This window comes from Cornus florida, unplaced genomic scaffold, assembly GCF_030987335.1.
Source record: "Cornus florida cultivar Cherokee Brave unplaced genomic scaffold, ASM3098733v1 CherokeeBrave_3.0.0_Hap2_Chr01, whole genome shotgun sequence".
Lineage (NCBI taxonomy): Eukaryota > Viridiplantae > Streptophyta > Magnoliopsida > Cornales > Cornaceae > Cornus > Cornus florida.
The window spans coordinates 112,649,613-112,666,086 of record NW_026775571.1 but is presented as its reverse complement, the minus strand read 5'-3'; the positions used below and the strand labels follow the sequence as shown (position 1 = coordinate 112,666,086).

Sequence of the window (16,474 nt, the reverse complement as noted above, 5' to 3'; positions counted from 1 at the left end):
TCCACTCGACCCCACTTGCGATTCCAATCGATTGCGATAATAAGACTACTTTATATTCAATGCTTTTGTGCTTTTATTTAGGAGTGGAAATTCGAGTTCATGGTAATAATTATGTCACGTAAATGTAAAGATATTTTATTCAATAAGTAAATTTTAATTCGAACTATTTAATAATGGTAACATAAATTTTTAATATTAATTTAACCTATTTATTAAACAAATTAACATTAATGATCTCTTTATCAAAATGAGATATTTAATATTCAATCAAGTAATAACAAAATAAAATAAAAAAATCACAATTACAATAAAAAGAAGAAAAAACATAGTCAAGATTTACGTTGAAATGATATACTTGTCCATAGTAATTGAATTTAAATAAGTAACATATTACATATATTTTGAGTTACACGAGTATACGAATTGACCTCTTAAACCGACACGGTTAAGTAAACAGATTAATTATGTCAACTCGTTTTTGATCCGAATTCTTTTAAAATCAACTCAAACTCGCTTATCTCGTGTCGTGTTCGAATCATATTAATAAATCGTGTCGTAATTTGTTACCCCTAATTTTTTTCTTCAAACAAAATTCCTAATTTTATTCCAAATTAATTTTATTCTCAAACAAAATTCCTAATTTTATTCCAAATTTACCTTTTTTTTTTAATTAATACAATAGTAAATGTGCTGAACCACCATGAACTAGCATCATCCTTGGCATTGGACCACCGCACATGCATTTTGCCATTCTCTCCATCAATAGTTTTAATAAAGTGCCTTTAAAGTTGAAATACCGTACCTTCAGTGTCTTTAATTTGAAAAATGTTTTACCCATAAGAAAAATGAGTCTATATTCAAAATATTAGTTTTTTTTTTTTTTTTTTTTTTTTTTTTCTTAGTTGAAAATGAAGAATTTATTTTAAATAACTTAGATCAGTATTAGCTGTCTTTGTAAACTAATGATGCGTGGTATAATTGAATACAAATTCCGATCCATAAATCCTTCAAAACCAATAAAATAATAAGTTATCTTCAATTTCAAGCAAAATTCATGATAAAGTAAAACAAGCAACAATTAAAAAATAGAAATAATTGAAATGTATTCGTTTAAGATTATTATCCTCATATTCATTATATATTAAATATTGGTCTATGATAAGTTTTGGTATTATTCAATAAGCTATAGAATTACTTTGAATAAGGAACTTATCAAATGGTCGCATGGTCTGATAGTAATAAAATATTATTTCATCATTAGAAGATAAATTAGGAATGAGACATCTGGTGACAAGATTCAATTAATCTCGTTAATAATGACATGACATAATTAAAGTGCAACTAGGTATAATCTAAGCCAAATTCCACCAAACATCCCTCATTTATTAAGTTACTGCCAAGGTGGGACTTTTTTAATTATTAAAAACGTTACAATTAGGTCCTCAAATTCTTACAACGTTACACATAGACTTCCTGAACTAAACTGTCGTCTCATTTAGCCGTTAAAACAGGAGCATTCAGCGCACATGACTTATAGAAGAGTCACTAAAATGACCACAATACCCATTTTACATTTTTACCCATCTCAATGTGCACCCATCAAACAGTATTCACGCAACTCCATGCATCCTGATTTAGCCATTATTGTATACTCCCAAAAATTAGTGGTTTTGAGGAATTGAGATTTCGAAATAACAAGGGAATGGATTATGAAACTTTGTTTTTTAATTATCAAAAGTTCAAAACTCAGCTTCATCTTATTCTTCTCTTTTTCCCTCCTCCAATTTCTATTTCATTTGGCAAACTCACAGAGGAAAATTTTGTCAGAGTTTTGTATCTTTTGCTTTAAATTTCAAAATTTTCTCGAATTACAAAGCCCAGAAATCTGCGATTGAGATTTCCTTTTTGAAGAGAAATCTACTATTCTCTCGAGCTTCTAGCCAACATGGAAAGGGGAGAGAGGAGAGGGGTTGGCTTAGACCAAAAAAAAAAAAAAATGAGTTGTAGGTGATAAATATATGTTTAAACCTTAATACATAAGAAGTTTTTTATTTTTTATTTTTTACCTTTTTTTATTCAAAACTGGGAGGATTGAGAGGTAATATTCTTTTAATCAAATTTTGATTCTATTTATTATTTTTGATCGGTCTCTTACCAGATTTGATGGTCATAATGCGGATACAAAGGTGAGAGGAAGATAGAGAAACAGAAGAACAAAAAATAGGTGGTTATAACCGGTTGAAGAATTAAGCGTATTTTAGTAATTATACGTCGCAATTTAAGGGATTCTAGTCGGCCGTTTGGGTCAAGTGTGAATCTGCAACCTTTTAATAGTTTGAAAATTTAATTGTAATGTTTTGTAGTTGAGGGGTGCACATTGCAATAATTAGATAATTCAGGGTTTTATAATACAATTTAACGTATTATTTAGTGACAAGGAGACAAAAAGATGTTGGAGAAAGCAGTGTGCTTGACCACGTCTTGACATGTCATGTCATGTCGGGACCATCATCAGGTTGAATCTGAAAAATTGAACCTAATAATAGTTGCCAAAAACGCATGTGTTTTTGAAGCACTGCAATAGTAGTAGCGATATCTACAGTATAGAAAAAGGGATATCTTTAAAGTTGGTCCCATTGCCTGAGAAAAATCTATAATACCATTGGCCTATACACCAGCAATCAATTCATCACACATACACACACATTCGTAGTTATATAGAGAGAGAGATTTGTGTAACGAATGAAGCTTGAATAGATTGATCGATGATTCCAACTGGGTTGTTCTCCACTTACTCAGTTTGCAGTGATGCAGCTGGAATTGCTGGTATATACCCTTTTCTCTCTCTCTGTCTCTCTCTCTCTATATATATATATGTTTGGATCTGTTCTGTCCTCATTAATTTGTAAAATTCCTCTTCATTTTTGGTTTTATCAGTTGACCTCTTGTATGCAAATTATCAGTGGGTAAAATCTTCACTGCTTGGTGATTGTTTTGTTGGTGTATATATGATCAATTTGTTACCAGTTTCTCTGTAATTTGTCATTTCTATGTATATAAAATGAAAATTAGAATTTTGAAGTGTTTTGTCCTCCTATCTTTTTGTTTCTTCAAAGTTCATGATATATGATTTTGCATTAATTTTTCATGCAATTCCATAGTGAAACATTGAGAAATCAATGTTGACAAGCCCAAAGGTAAAACATTTCTTTCTAAGGCAGTGTTTCCCCTTTGAGATGACTGGTAATGAGTTGGGATATATTATCTGTTTGCAAAAGGTTCATAAACATTTTATTGGGATTTGATTTGATTCATTATGTTCATATGTCTTTTGTGATCAAATCAAATCGACCACTGACAATCAAAAGGACTTTTTTACAAAATGTTGGAAAAATTCATCACTTGGAACTTTATTATTTTCATGGAATTGTAGAATTACTTGCAACCACGACTATCATTTTTGTTTGTGATTGTTCACCTTTTTTTTTTTATTTTTTTTTTTATGGTTGATAGACTTGTACCTTTAAAGGGCCATTTTAATCAAAATAGTACTATTGCAATGGTTCATCTAATAAGGTTTGTATTGTCCATTGCAGGAAACCTCTTTGCTTTTGTGTTATTTGTGTCACCCATGTAAGATGTCCAAAAATCTTTTCATTGCAATGAAAAAAATAAGTATGATCCAAACTCATTTTATATATTTTTCTTCCATCCTCGTTCAGACCCACATTTCAGAGAATTATCAGAAACCGGTCCACAGAACAATTTTCAGGATTGCCATATATATATGCCCTCCTGAACTGCTTGATATGCCTCTGGTATGGCATGCCCATCGTTTCTCCTGGCATTATTTTGGTTGCTACAGTCAATTCAGTTGGAGCAATTTTCCAGTTAGTCTACATAAGCATCTTCCTTATATATGCTGAGAAAGCGAAGAAGGTGAACCTTAATTTAGGTTTTCCAACATTTCTTATTGCAAAAACGTTTGTGGAAATTTTTTGAACTTATGGTTCTTTGATTGGCCATGGGTGTTGCTCGCAGGTGAAGACATCGGGACTATTGCTAGCAGTTTTTGCTCTATTCTCTATCATAGCTTTCTTGAGCATCAATGTATTTGACCCTCGTACTCGACAAATCTTTGTTGGATATTTGACTGTGGCTTCTCTCATTTCCATGTTTGCTTCTCCTCTATTTATTATTGTAAGTTCATTCTGAAAGTTTACCTTTATGCTATGTTGGGTTGCATGGAATGAAAAATAAAAGTAGTTTAACATTTGAACTAATTTTTCTTCAATCCTAATTCCAAGGCATCAATTCCATACAACTAAACATAGCTTTACTTTATTTCATAGATGGTTCATTTCCTTATAACTGATACAATTTTATTTGACAGAATTTGGTTATCAAAACAAGAAGCGTTGAGTACATGCCATTTTATCTCTCCCTTTCGACCTTTTTGATGAGCGTTTCATTCTTTGTTTATGGAATATTTAAACATGACCCATTCATATCTGTAAGTAATCCCTTTTACGCGTACCCTTGTATTTCTCTTATGATTTTCCTACACGCTTAATTTAGATTCCAAACAGGACATGGTGACACTGCTAACATTACAAGAGATATAGCTCTTTCTGCATAACATTTGTTTAATTTGAGGGTGTATAAGTTGGCAATATCTTTAAATTACACCATCAACTTTTCTGTTATAATGCTTTAGTTGGTGCATCAGATTGATTCAAACCTCTCATTGAATGTTAATATTTGTGCTCTCCAATAGATCCAAAGCATACTTGGATTGTGTAAAAAAAAACAAAAAAAATACCTTCTGGAGTGGAGTATGTTGAACTTGAATTCCTAGAAAATAATGAAGATGTCCCAAGTTTTTCATAGAGAATGGCGAATGAGGGGCGTGTGCAATAGTTTTCTTTCTTTCTCTCACTCTGAGCCCTTATTAGTTTTTTTTCTTCTTATGAAACTCTTGTCGTTGTCTTTATTTTTATTGAAAAACAGGTCCCAAATGGAATTGGAAGCATTCTGGGCATTGTGCAGTTGGCATTGTACTATTATTATAGCAATGATTCCGGAGAAGGCTCAAGAGAACCTCTGCTAGAATCTTATGCATGAATGAAATTGTTGGCAAAAACTTTGAATTTGCTTTCCGTCGGCTTTCATGTGGGGAATTGAGTGTCCTTTTTCTTTTTCATGGTGAAGGAAAGTTGGGTGTTCAAAATTGTAAATTTTGAAGGAAATTATATTGTAATCATCGTTGCATTTAAATTATATGACTTGTATTTTTGCTTAAATTCTTAATAAACGAGTGATGTATTGTGCTGCATTGTGAATCACTTGAAAAAAATTAGCCGAAGGAACAATGGAATTGCAGTGAGTGATGGATTGTGCAGCTACATGGCCATGCACTGTCCTTGACCCTAGCAGAAGTCTGCGAGTAAGGAAGACATTTCATAGCAAAAGAAGCAATGGCTTGGCCACTAGCTTGGAATGGGTGGGTGAGCTCAAGCATATCTTCCATGGATATCTCAAGAACCACCATTACCATCATTCTCTAATAGCATAATATTCATGTCTCCACTGCCAAGGCCACCACCATGGCTGTGATCGTGTAACCGTGGATGCTGCTCCGGTTCCCTTGTCTGCAAAGAGTATCCCAAAGCTTTAGGGCACAGTGAGTGTCTTTATCATTTTCTTTTGTTACATCTGGTGAGTCTGCTTGGTTTGAGAAACGCTAGTTCTAAATTGTCATAGAAAACATAGTCTTATTCTCACTCATGCTATTTGCTTCTTTCTCTCACTCAATATATATATTTCATGCCAACGGTAGATTTGCCGGAGAACTTGTTTAATTCGCACTGAATATTACTTGAACTTCTGTGATTTCTTTTTCAGTAAGTGGACGTATATAACAAGGCAAAAATGTTTTATAACACTGAAAATTAAGTACAAATTTTTTTAACAGTTCAATTTTAATGGTTGAAATTTTAAATACCGAATTTTTAATTTTTCTTATGGGTAAATTTGTCAATTCACTACAAATTTTAAAACAAATAATCATAGAATTGCATACAAAAACATTCGGTTTCAGCACTTGGTCAAAAACTTTAGTGGAACAGTCCAGTATGCCAAATTGAGGATTTACATAGCACTTCACTAAGGACCCTGCTATAAAATGGTCTTGGACGTGTCCAGTCCCTAGAATCAAAGCTTGGGCTTGCTTGAAGTCTTCTATTTGGAGTTCAAGAGATTCAATATCGGGCTAGGAACATTATTTTTTTAATGTCTGTATCAACATTTTGGTCAACTCAATTTTTTTTAAAACGGCAATGATGAATAAGGGTCTAAAACTCCGTGTCCACATGAAGTCTTGCATTTGGTGTTCAAGAGATTCAAGATTGTTGGTTGAGTTCTCTGTTGAGTGGCCTTTTGGTGTTTAGATGATAAGGTAGGTCTGTGGTGGTGGTAATTGTGCTCATCTTTTCTCTGCCATTCACTTCTTATCTGATTTTCATATTTGGCTATCTCCTTGCTGCAATTTGATTTGATTTGTTTTGGCAACAAAATATTTGTTATGTTTATGTTTTGAGCAACAAATCGGGGATTTGAAAATTAAATTTTAAAATACTTGTTATGTTGTGTACGTTTTTGAGCAACAAATAGGATTTGAAATTAAATTTTGTTGAAATACCACCTTTACTTGTTTTTTTTTTTATTTTTATTTTTCAAAACCTTTGCTTGTTGACAAAATAATATTAAACCATTCCTTTTACCTGTCAAAAAACAAAAGATATATATATTAAACCGACTTTATCCTTATAAATGTATTGTCAATTTTACCCTTTAATAAAATCATCTCCACTTTTTTTCTCACACCTCCTTCTCTCTCTCTCTTAATAACTTCTCCACGAATCCAATCACCCCTCTACCTCCATCTCCGTTCCACCATCTCATCAAGTCATCCTAATCCATCATTTACCTACCACCGCCAAACATATCCCCGAGGTTTTGGTTGCATAAAGTTATTTTTTTTTTGAGGTGAAACTCCCGCAATTATTTGCCCTTTGGTCTTATAGTTACTAGGTAAACCTCCGGCTATCCATCCCAACCCCACAGTGCAAGTAACAAGTAAATCAAGAACTTGGAGATTGCATAAAGGTTTTGATTGCATAAAGATTATGATTTGTGTATTTGTTGTCAAATTAGCAAAAACATAAATAAATGGTAAAAGCATGTTTGACAACATTTGTTGCATGTTGCATAGTAATACTTGAAGAAATGGGAGAAAAAAATTCAAAAGGCCTGAAAAAAAAAAAATTTCACTTATGTTTACTTCAATAATTTTTCCAAAAAAAAACCCAATATAATGTAAATGCCAATTTTTTTTACAATCTTCCAACTTTTTTTTTTTTTTTTTTTTTTTTTTTTTTTTTTTTTTTTCCTGCTTTGAAGCAATTGCAACAAGTTTAATTACCAATTTTTTATTTTTATTTTTTTTATTTTTTCCGAATAAAACACAACAAAAATATGAAATCGAAACCCAAAATAAAAGCAGCTGCCAAAAGAGCTGGTATTAATTTCAACTTTGCGTTTTAATGTTCTCATGGTAGATTTTTTATTTCTAAGAAAGTTATAAATATATTGCATCAATTCTAATCTAGGGTAAATATTTACGTATAATATATTTGGGCAATTTAGGGGGACTCGAACACTAACATGGACACATGAATATCGGGAATTGGATGCTCTGCCAACTAAGTTACTGTGGAAACTAATTAATGTATATATAAAAGGATTACAATTGTAATCCGGAAGATAGATAGAACCTTAATGGGACAGACAAAATTACTGATCACACCATTCAACCACTATGGAAAACACTGCTGGATGGCAATGGAATCAGGAAAGAGTGATCACTTCAAGCACTATGATTAGGAAGATTGAAAATTAGGGTTCATGGAACACGTGATGCATGACTCTCTGTCTCTCTGTTTCACCAACAAACACGTGATACATGACTCTCTATCTCTCTCTGTTTCACCAACAAACTCAGTGGGAGAAAAAAAAAAAAAAAAAAGAAAGGATAAGATCCCAATTAGCTGTTCAATATGTCGTCATTGACCACACTCCTCTTATCTACCATCACTAAGTAAAAAGATAAGATGCCAAAAAATTCAGTGGGAAAAAAAAATGTATTATGTTAATTACTAGAAAATTAATATTTGAGCAGTATGATTAGGAAGATTAAAACTAAGAAACGGGTTAAACACACATTCTCTTCCTCTCCTAAATTTCCAGACTCCTGGTGTGTGTGTGTGTTAGATTAATTTTTCATTGAAATATCTGTTAATTGAATAAGGTACCTTAAAAGTTGAAGAGCATTGCTAGTTATCACGATACATTTTTTGAATATATCCATCACAATTTATTGTAGGTCTACTTCACCATATGTATCAGGCAACATAAATTTTGTGGAATGAAATAATACTCTTTAGATTAGGGTCTCTTCATGTTTCATTTGATTTCATAAAATGAGACTTTCATTATTGAATTTCAAATCTAGACATTCAATGTTACCATTGAATTATTAACCTCAGCTTACTTTGACATTTCCCATTTTCGACCTTATTTTGGGATAGCCATACCATATATACTATAAAATCATGTAAAAGTTGGTGATACTTCTATTAAATTAAACATGGGAATGATCGAAGTAGACTATTTAGACCTTTTTTTTCTTTCTTCAAAAGTTCAAACAAACACACACACACACCTACTATACATGTTATGCTTCTACTGAGGTTCGAACACGCCACCTCTCCACTTAGGAAGAAAAGCTTATAACTTTTGTAGGAAGAACTCCAATATAATCATGGGGTATATCAGAAATTTAGGCTCCTTAGATTCACTGACAAGAAGAGACCCACAAGATTAAAGCCAACAGTTTTTTAGAAAATTTAATTAAAGTAGCGTGACTACTTGGATTATGAAATTCATTAAATTTTAAAATTTCAATTGTACCCTAGAATCCATTTCCATTAATTTATAAAGGCAAAATGGTACGAGACTTGAAGAGATCACAGTCTAAGAGATCTTTTGATCTGCATGGTCTCAATTTATTTAGATGATGTGAAATGAACCCATGATAATATTTATAATAACGTATTATTATTGTACTCAGCTGAAAATTTTAATTAATTGTCCTTCCATGTAAATTGCTCATCACCACAACTGCTATATATTTGGCAAGGTATTTCATTTCCTTCCTATTTCTATTCATCCAAAACTGTGTTTTCGAACTTCATACGTCTAGCCACAGCATAAGATTCACTCATGGAGAAAACTTGCTTATTCCATGTTTATGTTAAAATAGTGGTGTTGGTGCAATACTACTCTCTCATGGCTTGCTTGGCTATGAGTACTAGGAGGACTCTAACCAATATCACCAGTGATCAATCAGCTCTTCTTGTACTGAAATCCCATATTACTTTTTACCCTCAAAACATGTTGGCAAACAACTGGACCAACTCAACCTCCCCTTGCAACTGGATCGGTGTCCATTGCAACACTCGCCACCACAGAGTTTCAGTCTTAGACCTTTCTTACATGGGCCTAAGAGGCACCATCCCTCCACACATAGGAAAACAATAGTTTCCATGGTGATATCCCTCCACACATAGGAAAACAATAAGTGAAAATAAGTAACAGTTTTTACTTGTAAAGTCCATTTCAGGATAAACTGACTTTGTACAGAGACAAGGATTTTTGAACGGATTTGTAAAATGCCATGAAGGAGTCCACTTATTATGATCTAATTCAATTCCCAAATAGAGCCTCTTAAAAATAGACATTACAGTACCATCGCTTGTGTTTAATTGCAGTCTTTTAGTTGTGTTTCAGTTTTTTCAATGTCATGTTCCACATCCTTGCTAGCTGGACTCCCCCCAGTGTACTAGAAGGACCTACTTCCCTTGTTAGCTATGTCTTCCACCAGTTCAATTGTATCGTTCTTCCTTGCTTCTAACTTATGTGACACACGTGTGCAAAAATATGCTTGTGCTCGAAAGGAATTGATTTGCGTTGGTCGGGCTTACGGGGGATCCCCCTTTAATCCTTGAAAAAGAAAAAGGAAATGAAAACTTCAAGTTTTAAATAAAATGTACAGATTGGCTTCAAGCTATGTGCTATTGCATGCTATATTGGAAAGGAGCTTTGTTTAAATAGAAAACCTAGAATATCTTCAAATGGTTTAATTTAATAATTATATTATATACTTGAAAAAGAGGTTTGTTGGTCATTTTGTATTACTGTGCAGGTGAAATTCAACAACAGCTGAAAAATCTTCATAGTTTGGAGATATTAACAATTGAGTATGCTGGCCTCACTGGTACCATACCATCTTTTGTCTTTAACAAATCATCGACTTAACAATAATGAACTGTATGGAAGCATCCCAAGAGAGATTGGAAACTCTACTTCACTAATTGAATTACATCTGGGCGAGAACAGGTTGACAGGTATCCTCTCAATTATATACTTTATCTGTCTATTTGATTTACAGAAGTGGTATGGAGTGTTTACTAAAAGTACCAAACGTATCCAACTTTCTTTAAATAACTTCCATTTTTTTTCCCCTTCAATGGATGAGAGTGTAACGATCCAAAAAGATACCAAAATAATAATAATAATAATAAAATATATAAAATTTCAATATGACCTCTACAGAAAAAGTCCCTCTACAACCTGTTAAAATACATAAAAATGCAATGGCCTCACTTGACCTTAAAACTAATCTATCATATCCCAACGCACAATACAAATATTATACCATATTTTCAAAATGATTACATACATATAAAAAGTCTCGTTCCTCCATCTCATCCAAACAAGGAATTACCAGTTCACTACCTAGTTTCATAATCCTTTACAATGAACGTACTTTAATTACATCAAGTTATAGTCCATAGAATATAGTTAAAATTTAAAAGTCCATAACTTACAACATTATACTAATTAAACTAAAGTTTCACAAAATAGTTAAGATTACATTTGTTTCTATAAGATCCATTACTACAACATTATACAAGCTACAATTGGTCATTACAAGAGAATATGGTTCATGTTTCTACACAAAAGACCAGAAAATGATAATCCCGATCCAATCTAGATTTGTGGTGGATTGTCGTCCGTCACTTCTTTTCCCAAACCTAAAAAATGTTAAGATAATGGGGTGAGCATAAACTCAATAGGAAGTGTCTAAGACACATTTCTTATGACCCCGTGAATCCACGCAAAGAATAGGTAAAAAGTAGGCGGGATCATACCATAGGGAATGCACATCAGTAATCACAACAACAAGTATATAAATAAATGTCATCCAATAACAAATATACCAAATATGCTAATGAAGTGCAATGCCATGCCAATGTCGCTCCCCATTTTCCAAAACAATTCCTTTTTGCCGTTCCAAACCGTTAATGCAATTTGGCCCATAGCACCTCTATGGCGCCACAAAGGAAGGATTGGCTAGCTTTCCCCAACCACATGGCACCTCCATAGCGTCGTCTGGACATAAGTAGCTCAACCACACTAGAGTCTCTCTCTAACTCCCTCTAGACCACACTAACAACACGGACCACAAGGCCCCTCCTAGGCATCCAGTTTTCACAAACACTTTTCAAAATCATTTCCCCAAAATAGTTTCATTTGTTTTCAAAACACGTTTCCCTTTTTCTTTCCCAATGGATGAAGCTCCTAATCATCAGTTCAATTATAGAAGTTCATACATGCTTTTCAAAATAAATTACTAAAATATATAACTCATACTTTCATTCCACATTGTTCTAGCATATTAAGCATACAAAACACAAATTTCATTTCACATAAGCATGCTTAATAACAACATATCAACTAACACATAGTCACAAATTTCATATATAGTATTTAAGCAATTTGCAAGAATTTAGACTAGTTAAGCATACAATTCAACAAATTATAAGAAAATAACTCACAAAAACATAAGAAAATCATGTATTAGAGACCCTTACCTCAATGGAAGTGAAAATCCCTAAAATCCCCAAATTCAAGCCCTAAATTCGAAATCCCTAGGCTTGGCCAAATGGTGCTTGGCTCATATCAAATCGACGACCTCAACGAGCTCTATAACTTTACCGAGGAAGTGCTATCAAATTCCAATTGGTGTGGAAGAAATCAAGCTTTGAAAGCTTAATTGAAAGAAAAAGAAAAAGAAACCAAGGGGGAGAGAGAGACTGTCGGGAGTGAGAGAGAAAAAATGAGGCCGAAATTGGCCTTTTGGCCAGTAATGAAAGTGAATGGGGGGTAGGCCCCACCACTATGCAAAATATCCCTCTTTTTAAATTATTATTATTATTATTATTATTATTATTATTATATATATATAAACAATTCATAAACATTACAGTGAGCTTATTAGAACATGTTCTCACAAACTTTGCTATCATAAGATCGCTAAAACAAAAAAAGATGGAAAGCTTGCTAAAATAAAATGTACATGAGATTGGTAATCATTGCAATTTGTAGATGCCAACAATTTACTTGTTTGTGTGTATTATAATACATTTTTGCAGGTGTAATACCACAAGAGATTGGTGACCTACGCCATCTGGAGGTTTTAGGTTTAGATATCAATAGCTTACAAGGTCCCATTCCGGCTACAATTTTTAACATTTCAACACTACGAATCCTTGGATTCACGGAAAATCATCTTTTAAGCAAACTTCCGTCAAGTATTAGGTTACCCAATCTTAAAGAGTGGTACCTTGATGGAAATAACCTTGACGGAATTATCCCTCACTCCATCTCCAATCTTTCCAAACTCATTCATTTAGACCTTGCCTTGAACAATTTCAGCCATTCACTTCCCAACTCACTTGGTAACTTGGAACTGCTTGAACTTTTAAACCTAGAAGGAAACAATTTCATTGGTGAATCTTCAAACGCAGAATTGAGCCTTATTACTGCCTTGACAAAATGCAGACGTTTAAGAAAATTGTGGATAGCCGAAAATCCTCTAAATGGCATTCTTCCAGTTTCCATTGGGAATCTCTCCACTTCACTTCAAGAAATCGATGCCAGAAATTGTGAAATTAAGGGCAGCATTCCCAACCATATTGGTAACTTGAGCAATTTGGCTTTCTTAAGTTTGTATGGTAATGGCTTCACTGGATCTATTCCCATGACAGTGAAACAGTTGCAAAGGCTTCAAGTTTTAGATCTTGGATATAACAAGATACAAGGGCCCATTCCAAATAATCTTTGCCACTTACACAACTTGGGTGCATTATTTCTGAGTGAAAATAAACTTTTTGGTCCGATCCCAACTTGTTGAGGTAATGTTACATCTCTAAGAGAACTATTTCTTGGTGCAAACAAATTAACCTCCACAATACCCAAAAATCTTTTCAACCTCAAAGATATTTTGTATTTGAACTTGTCCTCAAATTATTTAAGTGGCTTTCTTCCCTCGGAGATTGGAATTTTAAAGGCCGTAATAGAAATAAATCTGTCAGTGCATAGCTTTTCAGGTGATATCCCTGACACAGTTGGAGCTCTACAAACCTTAATCAGTCTTTCTTTGGCACATAACAGATTATGTGGACATATTCCTGAGTCATTTGGCAACTTGATAAGCTTGGAATCATTGGATGTATCTTATAACAATCTCTCAGGTGTAATTTCGAAGTCCATGGAGTCACTCTTATACCTTCAATATTTCAATGCATCTTTCAATAGGTTACAAGGAGAAATTCCGACCAAAGGACCATTTATAAACTTCACAAATCAGTCCTTCATGTCAAATGAAGCACTATGTGGTGCCCCGCAGTTGCAAATCCCACCATGCCATTCAAGTTCTCTTCACGGATCAAGGACAAAAAGAGTGCTTCTAGTTGGTTACATTTTGTTTCCAATTGCTTTAATTGCCATGACCTTCACATTTGTATCAATAAGATGTTGGAAGAGAAACAGAACTCCAACTGAAACGGAGCTGTTACCCACATTAACACAAGACAGAATTTCATACAAAGAACTTTTACATGCTACTAATGGTTTTAGTAATAGCAACTTGCTTGGAACGGGAAGTTTTGGTTCTATTTACAGAGGGACATTTATAGATGGGACCGTTTTGGCAATCAAGGTATTCAATATAAAATTAGAAGGTGCGTCCAAGAGTTTTGATACGGAATGTGAAATGTTGCGCAACACTCGCCATAGAAATCTCACAAAAGTTATCAGCAGTTGCTCTAACCTAGATTTCAGAGCCCTGGTATTCTGATACATGCCTAATGGCAGTCTCGAAAAGTGGTTGTATTCTCATAACTATTTCTTAAATATCTTACAGAGATTAGACATAATGATTGATGTAGCATGTGCGTTAGACTATCTCCACCATGGTTATTCAATACCATTGGTTCATTGTGATTTGAAGCCTAACAATGTTCTGTTGGATGAAGATATGGTTGCACATCTTAGTGATTTTGGAATTTCGAAGTTCTTGGGTGAGGGGGAGAGTATTGATCACACCAAGACTCTAGCAACTTTGGGATATATTGTACCAGGTGAAGCTTTTGACATTAATTTTTTTCAAATCTTACTTCAGGTTTTCTTTATTATTGTAACAAAATTTTTAATTGAAGTTTTGATTCCCTTTCACATGTTAATTCTTTTGATTGATTTTGACGTTGGACGTAGAGTACGGATAGGAAGGATTAATATCCACAAGGTCCGATATTTACAGTTATGGTATGATGTTAATGGAAACATTTACAAGAACTAAGCCCAGTGATGAAAAATTTGCTGGAGACTTGAGCTTGAAGCTATGGGTAAGTGAGTCACTACCTAATGCAATAATTCACGTTATAGATGCCAACTTGCTCAGCCCAGAGGAAGGACAACTCGGTGCAAAGGTGCAATGTGTATCAGCCATCTTGCAATTGGCTCTGAATTGCTGTGCAGAATCACAGGATCAACATGAAAGAAACCCTGGCAACACTGAAGAAGATCAGACATAAGTTTCTTGCAAGCCGTGAAAGGCAATAAACATGAAGGTATCTATTTTATGTTACTTGTAGTTGTAAACATCAAATTTACCAAGGGCATACTTCGAAGTTAACCTCATTTTGACGGGGCATTTGTTTCCAAATAGTCCTTTAATAAATTAATTTATATAATTAACTTCCAAACCAGAGGAATACATTTTGATTTTACCTTAGTATGTGCCTCTAGTACTAAGTTTCTAATTTCTATCTGTCCATGAATGCCTATATTTAGGATAATAAACGAAAGAAGAAAAAACAAAATCACATTTTATGTGCTGATAATGTGATTTTATTGCAACAGATTGCATTACTTTGGGAGGTGGAAGTGTTTGTAGCTCCTCTGCTCCATGATATCGGAACTACGTACCAAAGGAAGTTTTCTCAGATAGAAATCACTAGTAGAGGCACATATATGTTGTTTATTTTTCATCAAAAAATTGATATAAATGGCGTTGTCTGTTAGATTGTCAGTTCATCGGAATGATTGTCTTTAGGATCTTTTGGTCATGTTAGGCTGTTTTATTCTATTTTTTCTAATAGTGTGCTGCATGTATGTTTTCATGGTATCTACACATAATGTTTATTCATTATGACTTTCTCATCCTAGAAGATTAAAAAAATGTGACAGATTAAATTATTTTCAGTTGTGTTGTTTGATCTAAAATATGTTTAGTTGTGTTGTTCGATCACATTTTAGATCATTAGAAAATTCAAGCAAGATTTTAAATTATATTAAGAACTAAATTCATACTTACACGCAACCCAAAACTACATGAGTTATTTGCTATTACCATTTGTTGAAAACTTTCATTTGTTGCAACTTTACTGATAAAAATGTTGCAATGCATCTCACTGGAAATGCGTCCAGTGGACAATGACTAGTGATACATTTGTATAAATCGATACATTTGAAATGACGGGACTTGTGTTTGAATATGAGAACATGATTAGTGACATTGGATACAAAAAGCTATACGAATTTTAGTCTTAAAATATGAAAGTTATACTTTCTTACAGTCCTTGTATTTCCAAGATCACCGCGGACATGGATTTTAACATTTGACACATACAAGCCTCTTCAGTTAATCTATGTTGAAAACAATACAATCTACAAGGGAATTTCTGATAACAACTTGAAAGGCTACTGGCAAATAATACGTTCTGCAAGTTGACTTCTGACTGAAATCTGCATTCCTCCTAGAACACTTGTAATTACACTATATGTTTATAAAAGAGTACACAGAAAATTGATATTATAGAAGGAGATCCGGGTATCTCTCTCGCAGCTAGTGGGTCCCACCTCCACATCAGGCTCTCCATCATTTTCCTTTACTATATCTGGTCTCTTCTCCTTTCGAGAAAAATGGTAGTACCAAATTTTCGAAGTT

The 16,474-nt window shown here is 33.6% G+C and overlaps 2 protein-coding genes across 2 annotated transcripts; both read left to right on the top strand.

Moving 5' to 3' along the window:
* Nucleotides 1-2,616: 2,616 nt before the first annotated feature.
* Nucleotides 2,617-5,335, top strand: LOC132314522 (bidirectional sugar transporter SWEET2a-like). The gene is made up of 6 exons (XM_059813381.1): nt 2,617-2,826; nt 3,597-3,633; nt 3,723-3,939; nt 4,042-4,200; nt 4,394-4,513; nt 5,011-5,335. Exons 1-6 carry the CDS (start codon nt 2,766-2,768, stop codon nt 5,122-5,124), a joined length of 708 nt encoding a protein of 235 aa, XP_059669364.1. The 5' UTR covers nt 2,617-2,765; the 3' UTR covers nt 5,125-5,335.
* A 3,730-nt stretch (nt 5,336-9,065) lies between these two features.
* On the top strand, nt 9,066-15,059 carry LOC132280956 (receptor kinase-like protein Xa21). The gene is made up of 6 exons (XM_059782704.1): nt 9,066-9,117; nt 10,325-10,396; nt 12,618-13,325; nt 13,575-14,314; nt 14,390-14,647; nt 14,751-15,059. The coding sequence occupies exons 1-6, from the start codon at nt 9,066-9,068 to the stop codon at nt 15,057-15,059; spliced, it is 2,139 nt and encodes a 712-aa protein (XP_059638687.1).
* The last annotated feature ends 1,415 nt before the right edge of the window (nt 15,060-16,474 follow it).